The following is a 17,778-nucleotide window of genomic DNA, read 5'->3' as shown; positions in this document are numbered from 1 at the left end:
GGATCCTCCACATGTTTGATTCGGCACCTAACGCAACCCACCCCATTTATCCAGGCTTGGGACCGACAATAAGAGTGGCTGGGGTTGGTTCCCTGACCGGGGATCGAACCCGGGCTGCAGCGGTGAGAGTGCCGCATGCTAACCACTAGACCACCAGGGGACCTACAGGATAGCTTGATATTGATTGATTTAAATTTTGCTTTTGCAATATAATAACAGAGCAAAAAAATTACACCACTACATTATTATTATTATTATTGCTGCTGTTATATTTATAATCCCATAATGCACTTTGTTTAAATTATACCACAAACTGTTATATGATGATCATGATAGACAAATGTCAGAGTTTAAAAGTGAAATACAATGTGGTTCAGATTGTTCGAATAAATAATAACACTCATTAAACTGGACCAGCTGGCCACACATGACTATAGAATGATGCAGTATTATATACACCAATCAGGCATAACATCATGACCACCTGCCTAATATTGTGTTGGTCCCCCTTTTTTCTCCCAAAACATCCCTGACCCATCAAAGCATGGACTCCACTAGACTCGTGAAGGTGTGCTGTGGTATCTGGCACCAAGATGTTAGCAGCAGATCCTTTAAGTCCTGTAAGTTGCAAGGTGGGGCATCCATGGATCGTACTTGTTTGTCCAACACATCCCACAGATGCTCGATTGGATTGAGATCTGGAAAATTTGGAGGCCAAGTCAACAGCTCAAACTTGTGCTCCTCAAACCGTTCACAAACCATTTTTGCTTTTTGGCAGGGTGCATTATTCTGCTAAATGCGGCCACAGCCATCATGGAATACCGTTTCCATGAAAGGGTGTAGTTGGTTAGGTATTCGGTAGGTGTCAAAGTAACACTTAGTCAGGACTTAGTCAGGACTTGTTGATTGGATTTTAAACCCAGATAATAGAAGAATTTTTTTACGGAAAATGCTCAGACTGTGTTCCTACAAGAAACACATCTTACCCCAGTGGACCATGAAAAATTAAAAAGGAGGGGATTTTCAAAGGTGTATTATTCAGTGTATACAGTAAGTCTGGACGTAGATGTGTAGCAATCTTAATATCACAAAAAGAAAACAGTAAAACAGTAAAATTCATGATCTAATGGTGGAGTTGGGCACACAAGATCTTTGGAGGGACTTTTATCCATCAGGTCATGATTACACATTTTATTCAAATTCTCATGACCTATACTCAAGGATAGATTTTTAATTTTTAATTTTAAAGAGATATCGTCATAGAATACATAGTTGTGATATTGGATCTATAGACCTTTCTGATCATGCACCTCTCTCTCTTGCACCATACATATTCACAATATATTAAATATGCGATATGTTGAAAGCGATATATACAGATGAAACTCTCTCTCTTTCCTGGGTCTTAATCATAGAATTGAATCTGTAAGGATAAATATCCTTCCACGATATCTCTATCTAATTCAGGCACTCCCTGTAGAGATTACTTCAAAACAATGGTCTGAATAAAAAAATGTAATAAATAGAAAACGGGAAAAAACCCAGGGTCAAATTTAAAACATTACAGCTCCCAAGGGAGGAAGGAGGTACGGCATTACCCAATTTTAGGGATTACTTTTATGCAGCTCAAAGTAAACTTCCAATTAATGTATGTAATATAACCTAACCCTAACCCAACATATCTTGCTAGGTGGAAATATATTGAACTCTTAGTAGTCAATGACCCCCCCAATTCAAGCAATATTAATACATAAACACTTAAGACAATTTATAGATATGGTGCAAAACCCCTGGATTAAAGCTCAATTAAAAAACTGGAATACGATGAGAGAAGAACATAGACTGAGCCCTAAAATACACATATTTTGGATGGTATGCATACGACCCTGAATTCAAGCCTAACAAAATGGACTACAGATTAAAATCCTGGGTTTCAAAAGGAATAACAACTTTTTACTCTATTACAGAAAAGGGGCACTTAAAAGACTTTGGCAGTTTGAAGGATTACTCACTTGAGAAATCTGACTTTTATAGATACCTTTGAATACATAATTATTTTGAACAAAACAGATCTTGACGACCCAGTAGCAAGGATATTTGTGGGCGCTTACCAAGATTATCTAAAAAAGGAGGTCATATCCAAATTTTATAAAGGCCTAAGAACAAATGAATCTCACTCTACATACTATATTAGAAGATTATACAAGAGAAATGGGGAAAGTGGGTAATTTCCTAATAATCACATGAGAAATCAAATCACAACTCATATATGGTGGGAATTCACGTGGAAGTGCCTTGTTAGATTTTTTATCACACCAGAAACAGAAAGCTCATATAGTTGGGGTGACACCAAACGTTGGAGACAGTGTGGGTTTCAGGAAACTGATAATTGGAATTTACTTTGGGTATGCCCAATGACCTTTTTGGACAGAGATTCATAAATCAGTGGAAAGCATATTTAACAGTCTATCCTTTGCACTTTTCTACACTATTTCTAGTGAAAGTTGATTTCAGGCAAGACGACCTGATGAATTTTTATTTGCCATTCTAATATCTGCAGGTAAAAAAGCACGTACAAGGTGCTGTTTGCTTCCTGAACCCCCCACAATACAAGATTGGATGAATATTGTAAACGACATCTATATAATAAAAAAGGATTACTTTTTCCCTATGTCTTAAGAAAATGATTCAAATGTTTTTATTAAATTCTAAGTGGGTTGAATATGTAAGAAAACTTTGCCAAGACTTTATAGTATAGAACAAATGGCCTTTACTTTTTGAATGGAAACTGTTTTTGCAAATGTCCTTGCTCACTTCTCCTCTATTACATACTGGAAATTAGTATGCTTTTTCCTACAGACTATACTATATACTGAGAACCAATAATTAACTTTTATTGAGGAGTTGAAGTACAAAGAATATATCAGACCTCCCCCAAGAAGTAATTGTTCCTTTTTTTCTTCTTTTTTTTTAAATTCCATTTGTATTATGTATACATTCTAGAATAATTATTTTTTTAATGCATTGAAAGTTATTAATAATAATAGTTCACTTGCTGCCTAATATATCCAACCTACTAACAGGTGCCATGATGAAGAGATCAGTTTTATTCACTTGGTCATAATGTTTTGCCTGATCACTGTACTACTGCCTAAATAAGAATGAGAGCAATATTTCACTGACCAAAGTTACTTTTTACCTTCATTGTCTCTAGATGGAATGCTCGGTTTCTGAAAACGAAGAATTGTCATTATAAAATACATATAAAACAAACAAAAAACAAGTCATGAAACATCTGATTTCATATTTTAGATTTACATACCTGTAAGGCTAGTGGTTTTGGGTTCTTCCTAATAACCATCAGATAAATGTATTTAGATACAATTTTGTGTTGTATATCTGTAACATTATTCACTGTAATCATACAGACATAGTAAACATAATGTTGTAGTAACGTACACTTCTCTTGGCAGAGGGACAGGTATAGAAGGCCGTCTTTCTTCTACGCTCTTCCTCTCCTCTCGATCTTCTTTTGAACCTGCCAGGGAAAAACCTGTTAGGTAGACATGAAGGCCATGATATCAGTAATGTTTAAAATGTGTACATGTGTTTTGGTGAATTATTATATTAGTTTCTTTTATCCATTGCTAGAGAAGAAATAAAAGATATTACATAATATTAAATCATTAACATACCCAGTGTTCTCTTGTCCATTATATTTAACACACAACCTATTCTTTAAATATTGGTCATTATATAATAAAGTATTTTTGAATACTCACTGCCATCAAAATGAATATCATATCCATTCTTATCCTCTGGCTCCTGTAAATCACATGAAAATTACTATGATAATTGTTGCAATTTATATTTACACACAAACACAAGACACATTTCTTATATATATATATATATATATATATATATATATATATATATATATATATATATATATATATATATATATATATATATATATATATAAATCTGAAATACTTACTGGACAGATAGATGGTTTCTTCATATGAAGTCTGAAAGTATAAAATAGAAAGTATTATAACAATATAATTACTCTCAAGTATAAATGAGTTCTATTGATTTAATAAATAGGCATTTGTTTTCACAAAACCGTGACAGTACACTACATCGCCATATAGACACACAAGTTTAACCATAAGATTCATATGTGCTTTCTGAACATCCAATTCCACATTTAGTATTCATTTGCTGTTATTATATCTTCTGGGAAGGTGTTCCACTACATTTTGGAGTGTGATTGTGGAGATTTGGTCTCATTCAGCCACAAGGGCAGCGCTCCAATTCATCCTAAAGGTGTTCAATCACATTGAGGTCTAAGCTCTATACCTGGCCACTCAAGATCTTCCACTCCAACCCATGTAAACCATATGTTCATGGAGCTGTTTGTGCACAGGTGGAATATCATGCTGGAACAGGTTTGGGTGAAGGAGAAGTTTAATGCTACTGCATTAAAGACATCCTACACAATTGTGTGCAACTTTGTGGTGACAATTTGTGGAAGAACCACATATGGCTGGAAAAATGAAGTCTTCGATACATTTCTGGGGCTTTTTTGTATGTGTCAAATGCAATATAGGCATGTTAATTAAAAAAATATGAAAGTTTTTTATAAAATTTAATGTACACCCTTTCTAGACCCAGTCTGATCCCATGAAAATTGTATAATAAACCTAATCAAATTGTAAGGATGAAATGTTTTTTTACTATTACATAAATAATTTAAGACTTTAAGGGAATTATTACAAAATTATACAAATTTAAGTAGTCATTGCACAAAAACTATATAACATTTTCTCAAATGATCTTAATAATCTTATTATGTTATTCATTTTGTACACCACAGCAATGATAATCCTGATGAATCATTTTCTATAACAGCAGCTCAGACAGTAATTCGGGCTGCCAGGCAAATCGCAGGCTTATATTAATGTGCTCGGTCAAATACGTCCTCGTTTCTATAGTAACAGCTCATTCACAGGCCCTTGTATAATGGATGCTCGAAATAATCCAGAACCTAATAATAAGTGTGTTGTTATTAAATAGAGAAAACATGTCATTACTGACATGGTGATGAAGCTTTCCATAAGAAAACATTTATGTAACGTTTCTAAAATGAGTTTCGGTGGTCAGTGCTTAAAGGTCAGTAAGTTTTCTGACCCAGGAAAGTCTTCAGGGCAGAGGGCTTTGTGATTTCTTTGTAACACAATGAAGAGAGTAGGAGGGAGTAGGAGGCTGGTAAAAGGAATACAGGGATGCACAGTATTATAAGGAACTAACTTGTTGCATGGACATTCAACATATTATAATGTCTTTTTCAGGTTTAAACACAACCTTTCAGGTAGGTAGAGGTAATAGTAAGATAACTAATTGCACTGTAATTGCACACCCTGTTATTTACTTATTTATATTTATTTTTGCTTTTTTTTTTTTATTGGTGCCAATACTTGTGGAGAATATGGTTAATTGGTGATATTTTTGCTTCAATTTTGAACTAGGTGTGTTATTTTTTCTTACTTGACACTTACCATCTACATAAACATGCAGAGCAAATATGATAATCGTCATGATAATATATACGTTGCTATGTTTTGGGATGGTTTGAGGAGCATGTTCTCAACATAATCAAGTATCTGTGGGGAGCACACCTTCAGAGGTCTTCTGGGGTCCTTGATTTAACCAGACAGAGCAGGTTTGGTGGCACAAAAGGGACCTAAACTACATTAGGTAGGGGGGGGTTTACTGTTAGAGTAGATGTGATTTAATAAAATGTCTCTGTTGCCCTCTAGTGGCTGTATGCAGTACCATATTTATCCTACATGTTGTTATGCTCTAGCAACACTACCTGGTACGTTATTTTCCGAGCCACACTCAATATTACATGCAAGTATAGCAGACTATAGTGAATCAGATGATACCACCATCCAAAATATGTAGAGGGTGGATTAGGTCATAAATCATTTCATGGTGATTGATACAGGTGATGCATTTGGCTCAAGACTTGATAAAATGTGAATACAAGTTAATAAAGTTGTCATTTATCTCCCTGTATATAACAATGTTCTTGTTCACAGTAGAAACATTTAGTTGAATGTGTTAGATATTAGGATGTAGCTAATGAGGTGATCCATTGGTAAAATGCGAACTGATAGTGCCAGAGAATAAGCTGTATACTTCATTGAAAGATTACTTAAAGACAGAGTGCCATCTTAGTGCTTCTGGCAAGAGTTATAAATAATGAAAAAAAATATATAACAAAACTAAAAAAAAACCTTTCTACAACACATCTGAATTTGAAGTTTTGCATGAGTTTCTCTGTGTTCACCAGTTTCCTTGTATGTATTTTTGACTATGCTAATTATTCTTCCTCTAAAAGCACACTAAATAAATAATGATTAATTCAAAGACCAGCCACTAGAATCCTGACTAGGGCAAGAACAAGTGATCATTACTTCACTGTAGGTTTCAATCTAATTTAAAACAAGCTCATAACAGCTTGCAACCCAAGATAGAACCTCTTCTCAAGAAGTTTTTTGTTTTTCTGAGCTCAGACTCATTTACATTTCATGGGTGACTGGGCTTTCCTTTCTTCTGCTTCTGAACGATTCACTTTTAGGATTTAATTACATTTGTATTATTATTTATTATTCTTTTTTTTGGCTTAGGCTTTACTTGACTGCTAAATACATGTTGATACATAAGTAGTAGGGCCACTACAATCTTGACCAGGATAAAGCAGTTACTAAAGATGAATCAGTCAATTAATCTGTTTTAAAAAGTTCCTCGGGCTCAAACTCTAGTTCTGATTTAATTTAATTTATTACCAATGTTCCTGCTTTACTGTGAATGCAGGCACATGGTGGTGGGTTTAAATTTGGCCAAATGTAATTCATTGAGTCAGCAGCATCATGTCCCAGCAGAGATGGTTAAAATTCTTAGGTCAGGACTTTTCTTAACATTTAACTGAAAGACAAAAACACACTGTTGTGAAAACATTGGTTTTAAAACTGGCAGAAGTAAAGGAGGACATTACCAGGCAGGTTTGCCATTCGCATTAAAACATGTTTAAAGCGTAATCTCATTTGACAACCGCAAATTTACACACAGTTCATATCTGAAAAACTTTGCCATGCCAACTAGTTCTCACTTTTTCAGGACCACATCATGATCGATGTCTTTAGTTTCTCAGGTGTAAAAACATGCAGACCTATTTGCTGCTTTAAAATATATCAAATATTGCATTAGTTTCTTCTTCATACAGTCCAAAACTAATTAAAAAGAGGATTATATAATTCACATTGTGTGGACACAAAGTCCGATATTTTCTGTTATTATCAGTGTAATACCTGGGACTTGGTTTAGGAGGCAGCTGTAGTGCTGGGGATTGGAGCTTTGAGCTGCACCTGTGGACCAGAAAGAGGAACCGTGGCATATTTTGAAAAAATAGCACAAAAATATATTGATGAAGCTAAGAATTTGTGGTGTTTAGGAAAATGGTAGATTTAGCAGGTGCAACAAAATTAATTTCACCAGACGCACATCAAAAATAACATGCAGAAATGAAAGTCAGAGTCCCCCAAACTATTCAGTTTTTGTTTTCTACAGATGTTTAGAGACAACAATAGACTCACCTACTGATGGATGGAGAATTGTCCTTTAAAAAACAAAAACATATCACATACATACATATATATATATATATGCGCAAGTCATTACATAAACATGTGCAGTAAAAAATTGATTAAAGTCCTGCAAATTAAAAGCATATTAGACCTGATCATTAAAACTCACCTGGTCAGGAACCTCATAGACATCTGAAAACAAGAGGAAAACATTAGCACAGTGCAGTACTCACAATATAACCTTTCTTTTTGTAAAATGATCATCTGATTGCAATTATTTTAACTGAATTGAGTCACATATCTACAAGTTTGACAAGGAAATCATGTGATCATGTATATGTATGTAATTGTAGAAGTATAAGGCAATAATTGCTCAAATATATAGTCAGATCAATGCCCCATTATAAATGAATCAGTATTCTTGTTTATTGACCGATAAGTGAACTATTAGTACCTGTGGATTTCATGCAACAGACAATATTTTATAGCATATCACAAAAACTTGCAAAACAATGGCAAATAATGACAATTACAAAAGCTAAAAATTTATTTTTAGTAACATTTTTGTATTATTTCATTAGTACTCTTTTTTTATATATTTATATTTAAGTATGTGCATTCATCTACTACTACTAGAGTAAATATTGTATACTAAACTATTAGAAAAGTGGCATAAAATCAACATTTGTTATTTCTAGTTGAATTGCCAGACAACAAATTTGACATGTCCAAGGAAATCTGCTGTTTTATCTCAAATTGCTTTAAACAATGACCACAATTTTCTTATTTCATTTTTAATTCAAGTTTCAATTTGTCCACTTTTAATTTTTGGGCTAGTAATGATTACATTAGCGCTTTCATTTTACTGCACCTAATGTAACTAGTCTGTTTTAGAAAATCATAAGCAGAGTATAAATGTCTGAAGTCTGCACTTCTTAGCCTCTGAAAACAACCACTAAAACATGATTTAGATACATGCAGCTATGTGCTTTTGGCCATTTTCCATCTACGAAGGGTTTTTTTGTTCTACTGAATGTGGTGTCATTTGGCTCGATAAGAACATTAAAGTTGCTCATGAATCCACTTTTCTCCTGACACATCATCAATACACACAAGTAAATCAGTTCCACAAGCACCTAAGTGCGTCAGCATGTTTTACATTTGAGCAGTTCTGCTGTTTTTTTTTTTTTTTTTTTCTCCTTTTCAGTCTAGTGCAAGCTAATTTTCAACTCAAGTTTTTTCAGGAGACTTTTGTACCATAATGGTTAACAGCCACCTGTTCTTCCTGATCATAATGCTTAGCACTGTTTTTTGATAAATCCTCTGAGGTCATGCTGTTTTATCATTTTCTTAATGCTGACCACAAAAAAATTAAAAGTACAACTTGGAATAGCCAATGCTTCTGTAACGTCATTAACAGGCTGGTTTCCATTGCTAAGCACGATAGTGCATTCTTGCTTTCCCAACTCCTGGATTACAAATAACAGCATACCTGGACTGTATGAGCGTCCTGATTGCATTCCTTGGTGATCTATAGAGGAAAAGAAAAACAATGATTCATGGTTTTTGAAGTTGTATTATATGTACACCTTAATATACAGTATTTTGAGGTTGAATACTGTCATTATAAGCAAACTGGCTATTAAATCAATGAATTTACCGCAGTAAACTGTACCAACCAGCATGTCTAATGCCATTTAGTGGAAAAATGCATATTTTATATGTGATGAAATTGGAAAATATTTAGTATTCACTCCTCTGACTGTTCCATGTAGGCCAGAATTAGATGGTTTAGATGAAATTTAAATATGGGTGTATTTTGTAGATTTAGTAATTTTGTAGAATTCTGTAAAATTTTTTTACTTTTTATTGTTTCTGCTGATATATTAGTTGAAATATGTTTTTTTTTTGCAGAACCTTTTTCAGAAGGGTCAATATAGTTATCATCCATGTCTTCCTCAGGATCAATATAGTCCTCCTTCAAAGAAATAAAGATTAAAGATTTAGGCATTATTCCAGGATGAGTTAATATTACTACATACATAAGATCAGTGTCTGTAAACAGAACAAAAGTCAGCATTAATATTTTTACTTACATCATACTTTGCTGCTTGTTTAGGCTTTTCTGGAATTGGAGGTTTGTTTGGTAGGAAGGGCATCATCGGTTTAGTTTGCATTTGTCGACCAGGGCGTGCATCTGAAAGAAGCGACAGAAGGTTATTTTTTTTGGTGACTGACTACATACTGATGATGGGGTTAATTTGTGATATGGCAACATTTGCATGCTAAAGTTCTTATGGCAAACAGCTGACTAAATCGATGTATATACAGCAACACAGGCGTTCACATGAGCAACAAGTGTATTCTGTATGTGTGTTCTGTGGTTTCAGGATTTGTAAGTAAAAAAAGCAGCTCAACACTTTAACCAGATTAATATTTAACCTAAAAGTACAGTTTTGTTCCATCAACTGTATGATTCTATCAAGGAAGTTTGTTTTATTCCTAGTAGAATTTAAAGATGTTTGTACTTTCAAAGATCTCCAGTTTCAACCTACCTACCAAAATACAATTTATACAATTATTATGCAGGGTTATTCAAAAAGAATGAACTGATATCATAAGGCATTGCTTCAGTTCTCAAGCATAGTCATGGAATAAGTTAGTGACCATTTAAAAGAGGAGTTGTCTCTTTATGTCTAAGATTTTAGAAAAGATTGTCGCTGCCCAGTTATGTTCCCATTTGCAAGAGAACAACATCTTTGAAAATATTTCAGTCAAGTTTTAGGCCCCATCATAGCACAGAAACTGCCCTAGTTAAAATCACTAATGACCTGTTTTTTGCTTCAGACCAAGGCTTCATCTTGCTGTTAGTTTTACTAGATCTTAGTGCTGCATTCGACACTATAGACCATGATCTCCTCTTAGGTCGCTTACAGAATTACATCGGCATTCAGGGACAGGCATTAAGCTGGTTTAAATCCTACCTGTCCGATCGGTACCATTTCGTAGACTTAAATGGAGAGCTACTCAGGCTAATGCTAGTAAAATATGGCATGCCACAAGGTTCAGTTCTAGACCCCTGCTCTTCACAATATACATGCTTCCCTTAGGAAATATTATTAGAAGGCATGGAATTAACTTCCATTGTTATGCTGATGATACTCAGCTATATATCTTAACAAAACCAGGCGATACAGCTCAATTAGCTCAAATAACTGAGTGTGTTAAAGAAATAAGAGATTGGATGACCCATAACTTTCTACTATTAAATTCTGATAAAATGGAGATTTTGCTCATCGGGCCCAAACACCAGTATACAGAAGCTCCAGCATCTCAACCTGCATTTAGACGGATGTTCTGTAACTACTAGTTCAACGGTAAAAGACCTGGGAGTTATTTTAGACAGCAACTTGTATTTCAAAAATCATATCAACCAAGTTACAAAAACAGCCTTTTTTCACCTTAGAAATATTTCTAAGCTAAGAAACATGTTATCTATATCCGATGCAGAGAAGCTCGTCCATGCGTTCATGACCTCCAGAATAGACTACTGTAATGCATTACTAGGTGGATGTCCTGCAGCATTAATAAACAGGCTTCAGTTATTTTAGAATGTGGCAGCACAAGTTTTTACAAGGTCAAGAAAATATGATCATATAACCCCAATCTTAACGTCCCTACACTGGCTTCCTGTTAAGTTTCGAATAGACTACAAACTACTACTTCTTACTTATAAAGCACTAAATGGTTTGGCTCCCATGTATCTCTCCAGTCTTTTAACACACTACAATCCGTCACGCTCGCTGAGATCTCAAAACTCTGGACTTCTAGTAGTTCCTAGAATTGCAAAGTCCACTAAAGGCGGTAGATCATTCTCACATTTAGCTCCTAAACTCCGGAATAGTCTTCCTGACAGTGTTCAGGGCTAAGACACACTCTTCCAGTTTAAGTGCAAATTAAAAACATATCTTTTTTAGCAAAGCCTACACATAACACGCCTCACATCATAACCTTGTGCTCCAGAACATCTGATCACATGCACATTATCAACTTCCACTTCAATCATGAACAGCAGCTACGCTAATTCCTCTCCACTGCTTCTCTTTCTCTCCCCATCCTGAGGTTTGGCCAGCTCCAGTCACGTCCCACCTCATGAAGATTATGGACCTTTAAAGAAGTAGATGCCGAACTTGCAAACACCCTGAACCATCTAGAGACGTACCAGTGCCAATTGGATCCCACTTCATGTGTGGAGTTTTTACATTGGACCTTCGGGAGTGTTTAAAGGCTCTGGCATGGAGAAGCTGGTGCTGGATCTGTGATGATCACAAATGTTGAGCTTAGTGGCTCCTAGTTTTATAACCATAAAGACTGTATAAGTCTGTAGAAAGAACATTACTTATAATCTTATACTTCAGTACTCATGATAGTTCTCACTCTCCATTGTTCTGTATTGTTGAAAAATGTATGATTAAACTCTTGATGTCACCCAAATGAGGATTGGTTCCCCTTTTGAGTTTGGTTTCTCTCAAGGTTTCTTCCTCATAACATCTAAGGGAGTTTTTCCTTGCCACAGTCGCCACGGCTGCTCATCAGGGATAAATGCACACCATTCTCCTTGACTGTTGATTTCTGTAAAGCTGCTTTGAGACAATGTCCGTTGTGAAAATCGCTATAGAAATAAACTTGACTTGACTTATCTAAGTTTTGAATGGCTGCCACAGGGGCAATGTAGTCACGTCGTTGTTCCGGAAACGTTCAGTTGTTATATTGCGTAATGAAATATATTGCGTAATGAAATAATTATTTTTGAATAACCCTGTATAAAGAAAGCAATTGAGAGATTTAATACAAAATAAAGTGATGCACCATCTGGTGTAATGGTGTCATAACTTTAATTTATGATTGATCTGCATGCTCTCCTTTACAGATATTCTATATAGATACACAGTTTGCTGAAGACGAATCATAATAACTTCAAGAATAAACTTACCCAGATAGTCTCCACCTGGGTAGTTGATCTTACGGGCAGGATTGAAGGATCGCTCACAAGGGGGAGGCTCATAGTTGTAATCACCTTGTGGATCTTCATACAGGTCATTGTCCTTCAATAAGAAATGATTTAAATTCAATTCTAATTGAAGTTGTATTTCTCACATATGCAACTGTACACAGTATATGATGTGAAATGATATCAGGGATGCATTAAAATAAGGGATGGGATACTCACAAAGTCTGAATCTGATGACTGTTCTGAGTCCTGGTTATCACCTAAATACAAAGTTCAGAGGATCTTATAAAGTGCTCATTCACTTCCAATAGTAACTTTAGGTTAGTAATGAATTCACAGTGATAAATAGATTCTGCTGGGGCTTTTAATTATTCTTGAAGCATGTTCAATATACTCCAAGTTCATTAACTTACCTGGGTAGTCTCTTGCAGGTACTTTTGGAGGTTTGTTGTTTGTTAGTCTGAAACAGAAAACAGCAATGCAGAACACAATGAAGTGTCATGTCTCTTCATGCATCAACTTTTAAGTCACAGATTAATTAAAACAGTTTTTCAGACGTTGTATAAATATTAGCCAAGAAAATATATTGTGCTTTGAAAGAGAAGAAAATCTATTTAGCTTCAGAATGATTTTGTGGCTTTTGGGTTTTCTGGTCTTTCAATACCAATAATCAATTTGTTGAGCATGTGCCAAGTCATTCACAATGAAATGTGGGAAATGTATTAAGAAACAGTGGCATCTAGGTTAGTAGTCATTACATGAGTTTGTGGATTATTGACTTTAAACAGGCAAAAGCCAAATTACTGTTGCATGGACCAATAAACCATAATTTTTCATCATACATTTTACGAGATAGCTTCTTGCCACATTTATTGAACAGCTAACTCTTAGCATGAGCATGCTAAAACACAACTGATAGTTTTACGATGCAGAGCTTCTAATGTGATGCTGTGACCATTTTTAACACAAACTTTGCTGAAAATTAGCTACCTATCTCCAGTTAATATCTGTTCTCATCATATTGCTGGTCATTGTGGCGGTACATTCCAAAGTGCACTCAATAAAATAGCCCACTCTTTTGTAGGATACAAAATGATAATAGTTATAAAAATACAAAAAAAAGGGAGACAACATATGTATATTGTTTTAATGTATATTAATCTCAATTCCCAAACCCTACCCATTGATCTGATCCTTCATACCACTTGACCTATTTACATTTATAGTATGTCTATTACTGCATCAGCTGCAAAAGACTGAGTACACACGTGTTTGCAAATTCATGCTTTTTGCATGGGGGCCAGGTTATTTTTGAACTTGCCAAGCCACACAGTTGCATAGTTTAGAGGCTGACTATTGATTTAGCTGGTTGTTTTTTTTTTGTGTTGACACAAAGACTACTTATAAGATACATTTTGCATACGTTGTGGCACCTCAACTTTCATAAAACATATATTTTCTTTAATTAAAACATTATGTTTTTGGCTGGTTTCATTCTGCTCAAATACAACTCAGAAAAAGTTGGAAACAATGTAAACTGTAAATAAGAACAGTAAATGTTTTTAAGGATAAAATAAGATCATTTTGAATTTGATGACTGCAACCTGTAACATCTATCAAAGGTTTGGGAGATCGTCCCTGTGCCAAAGAAGTCTACTGTCTCCTGCCTCAATGATATAGCGCTTTAAGAGGCTCGTCATGAGGCACATCAAGACCCAGCTTCCACCCTTACTGGACCTCATGCAGTTTGCGTATCGTCCAAACCGTTCCATGTACGATGCCATCTCCATAATCCTCCATTGACAAAACCAAAGAGATGGTTGTGGACTTCAGAAAGGCACAGAGCGGCCATTCTCCACTGATCCCCAATGGATCCTCAGTGTAGATCATCAAGAGCACCAAATTTCTTGGTGTTCATCTGGCGGATAACCTCACCTGGTCACTCAACACCAGCTCAATCACCAAGAAAGCCCAGCAGCATCTCTAATTCCTGAGAAGGCTAAGGAAAGCTCCTCTCACCCCTATCCTGACCATGTTCTATAAATGGACCATTAAGAGCATCCTGAGCAGCTGCATCACTGCCTGGTTTGGGAACTGCACCTTCTCAGATCGCAAGACCCTACAGAGGATATTGAGGACAGCTGTGAAGATCATCGGAGTCTCTCTCTCCCCTCCATCATGGACATTCACTCCACACGCTGCATCCACAAAGCCAACAGCATTGTGGACGACCCCATACACCCCTCACACACACTCTTCACCCTCCTGCCATCAGGAAAGAGGTTCCGAAGCATTCGGGCGCCACATCCAGAGTGTGTAACAGCTTTTACCCGCAAGCCATCAGGCTCCTCAATACACAGAGCCAAACTGGAACTCTCACACACACACACACACACACACACACACACACACACACACACACACACACACACACTCAACTGTGTGTTACTAAACTGTACAACCTGAATTTAACACACACTCATTACTCATCTCAATCCTTTCCACCACCATTTATTTATTATTTATACTTAACCATATTATACCGTTTACATGCTGTTTTTTTGCACCTCTCAACTGCTGCTACTGCTGTTTTTGCACTGCATTGTGTTTAATCACATATACTCCTGGTTTTAGTCTTTATAGTCCTCTTTGCACAGTACTGTATATTTAGAGTATACAGTAGGTTTACTGGTCAGCGCTATCTCGTGTTATGTGTATTGTCCCACACTGTGTTGTGTCCGTCCTTAACACAATCTACACAGTGCAGATGAAAAACAGACAACAGTAGAGACACACTGTGTTGTGTTGTCTGTCTGTACAGTTATCTGTCTGTCTGTCTGTCTGTCTGCCTGTTTGTCTGTCTGTCTGTCTGTACTGTTTGTCGTCTGCACTGTGTAGATTGTGATAAGGACGGACACAACACCAAAACAATTTGTGTAACAGAATGCGTTTTTATTTTTTCCTTCTTGTTTCTCTCTTCCTGTCTACTTCCGTCTATATCTCGAATCCTAGCCCTAAACCCTAACAACCGAAACACTGCCTACTCCTTAAAAGGCTATGCCACATTGAACCACTCTACACACTGTTTGCAGTAGGTTGCACTCGATGCATTTAACGTAGCTTTATTTTATATAGATTTACATTGTGTGTTGTGGCTCTATGTTGTTTAGTGTAGCACCAGGGTTCTGGAAGAATGTTGTCTCGTTATTACTGTGTACCACAGTGCATAGTAGAAATGACAATAAAAGCCTCTTGACTTGGGAAAAAAAAAAAGAAATTCATTTGGGACACTGTGTACCTTCCCTCTTCTTTTAACATCAGTCTCTATACATTTGTGTTATCTGATTTGTGTCTGATACAGGTTTCTACCTGCTCAACAGTCCTGAGTATATGGACCAATTGAAAGCTGTCCATTTTTTTTTTAATTGGTGAAAGATCTGGACTGCAGGCAGGCCAGTTTAGCACACGGGCTCTTGTACTACAAAGCCATACTGTTGTAAGACATGTAGTATTAGAGTAAGCATTGTCTTGCTGAAATATGCAAAGCATTTCGTTAAAAATAAGTGATCTAGATGGAAGCATATGTTGCGCTAAAACCAGTATATACTTTGCAGCATTATCACCGCCTTCCAAGATTAGAACGCCACCCATTTCTAACAAACCCATATACCATAAGAGATGCAGGGGCTTTTAAACTGAGCGCTCAGAACCAGACAGGTGGTCTGACTCAGAGGTTGAAATGGCAGTAATTCCAACATGGTCTAATAATAATGGCTCTGACAGTCCTGTACTTCAGCTACAGCAGTCAAGTTGATTATTGGTCTTAACTATAGATTGAAATGTTTTTAGTGGTAATTTGCTTTAAATTATTATTATAACTCTTTTCCTTCATTTTTTCTTACTGCTTGCTTGTACCTGTCTGTGATGTTTAATAAATTTAGTTGGTTCAATTTCCCTGAAAATAAGGAAATTATTAGCTCATCTGAAACCACTGCAACTCTGACAAAGCAGTTACAGGATGCAGTAAGCTTCTCCTGCAGCATGTTAATGAAGGTGGTCTTTATTTGTCCTGCAATATTAATATTTAATCAATTGCTTACCCACAAAAAGAAACAACCCCCACTTTTAAACAACTATTTTGAGGCCATGTGACATCTCCTTTCCTGGCTGGGCTAGTGATCTCTCAATTTGTATGTGTATATGTAAATGTTTAGAACAAAAGCCAATTCTGAGTTATTTCTTTTTGTGCTCGGTGGAATCTGTAACATATGTAATGCATTTCCAGGTGGAGTTTTCCTTAAAGACATTAACATTATGAAATACATCGACATTGATTGATTCTATGTCACATAAAATCCCTCTGCACTAATAAACACAGTCTGGTTTCTTTTGACAAAGACACAACCTCAATGCCACATGTAAATATTCCCTTGAATAAATATATTTAAATAGAGCATGTTTGGTTTGTACATGTTTGGTTTTTTCCCCTTAACAGTCTTCATTTTCCATTATAGCACATAACAAAGCAACAGGTAGCCAAGTATAAATACCTAGCTTATGACATTCACATAAAAAATATGACTGAATGTCTTAATTTCTTGCATCAGCAGATATGGCATTTCTTAAAAGTATTATTATCTTATATATATATATATATATATATATATATATATATATATATATATATATATATATATATATATATATATATATATATAGCTAATCAACAGTGTTTTGATTAGTTATTAGTGAATATTCTATTTCTTTTATAAAATACATCATCCTTTCACATGAAAAAAAAAATAAAGAAGTTGTCCACCCCCTCTATAGTCCTCAGTTCACCACTTCTCCAATCAGACCAACAAAACCTACAAGGACATGTGATTAGTAAAGCATGTGGCAGTCTGGCAAAACCCTTCACGTGATGCCATTTGGACAATTTCTACTACATGTACATTTAAAAAAATATATACACATTACTTGGAATAAAATATTACACAAATATAACGCAAATATGCCTTCAGAAAATATAGACATTAAGTGGATCTACATTTTAAAACACAATTAAGGACATAAATCAACATTCCTAAGTGCCATTAATGAAATTGG

At 35.5% G+C, this 17,778-nt stretch overlaps 1 protein-coding gene across 14 annotated transcripts in view; it reads right to left on the bottom strand.

Moving 5' to 3' along the window:
- blnk (B cell linker) overlaps positions 1–17,778 on the bottom strand; it is a 45,885-nt gene that overhangs the window by 3,983 nt on the left and 24,124 nt on the right. For 10 of the 14 annotated variants that reach the window (XM_083538415.1, XM_083538419.1, XM_083538409.1 and 7 more), the window contains 14 exons: positions 13,083–13,129; positions 12,889–12,929; positions 12,652–12,763; positions 9,755–9,855; positions 9,576–9,636; positions 9,151–9,189; positions 7,828–7,850; positions 7,668–7,690; positions 7,383–7,439; positions 4,001–4,031; positions 3,783–3,825; positions 3,460–3,553; positions 3,323–3,350; positions 3,200–3,230 (listed from right to left, as the gene is read on the bottom strand). In XM_083538415.1, coding sequence (XP_083394541.1) covers positions 3,200–3,230; positions 3,323–3,350; positions 3,460–3,553; positions 3,783–3,825; positions 4,001–4,031; positions 7,383–7,439; positions 7,668–7,690; positions 7,828–7,850; positions 9,151–9,189; positions 9,576–9,636; positions 9,755–9,855; positions 12,652–12,763; positions 12,889–12,929; positions 13,083–13,129 — 731 coding nt within the window. The remainder of the gene's footprint in view (positions 1–3,199; positions 3,231–3,322; positions 3,351–3,459; positions 3,554–3,782; positions 3,826–4,000; positions 4,032–7,382; positions 7,440–7,667; positions 7,691–7,827; positions 7,851–9,150; positions 9,190–9,575; positions 9,637–9,754; positions 9,856–12,651; positions 12,764–12,888; positions 12,930–13,082; positions 13,130–17,778) is intronic. The other 4 variants (XM_083538417.1, XM_083538416.1, XM_083538422.1 and 1 more) reach the window with 1 other exon arrangement.

This window comes from Silurus aristotelis (genome assembly GCF_946808225.1).
Source record: "Silurus aristotelis genome assembly, chromosome: 4".
NCBI classification, from domain to species: Eukaryota; Metazoa; Chordata; class Actinopteri; order Siluriformes; family Siluridae; genus Silurus; species Silurus aristotelis.
Note: the sequence above shows the minus strand (reverse complement) of the source record. Positions and strands in the feature narration are given on the sequence as shown.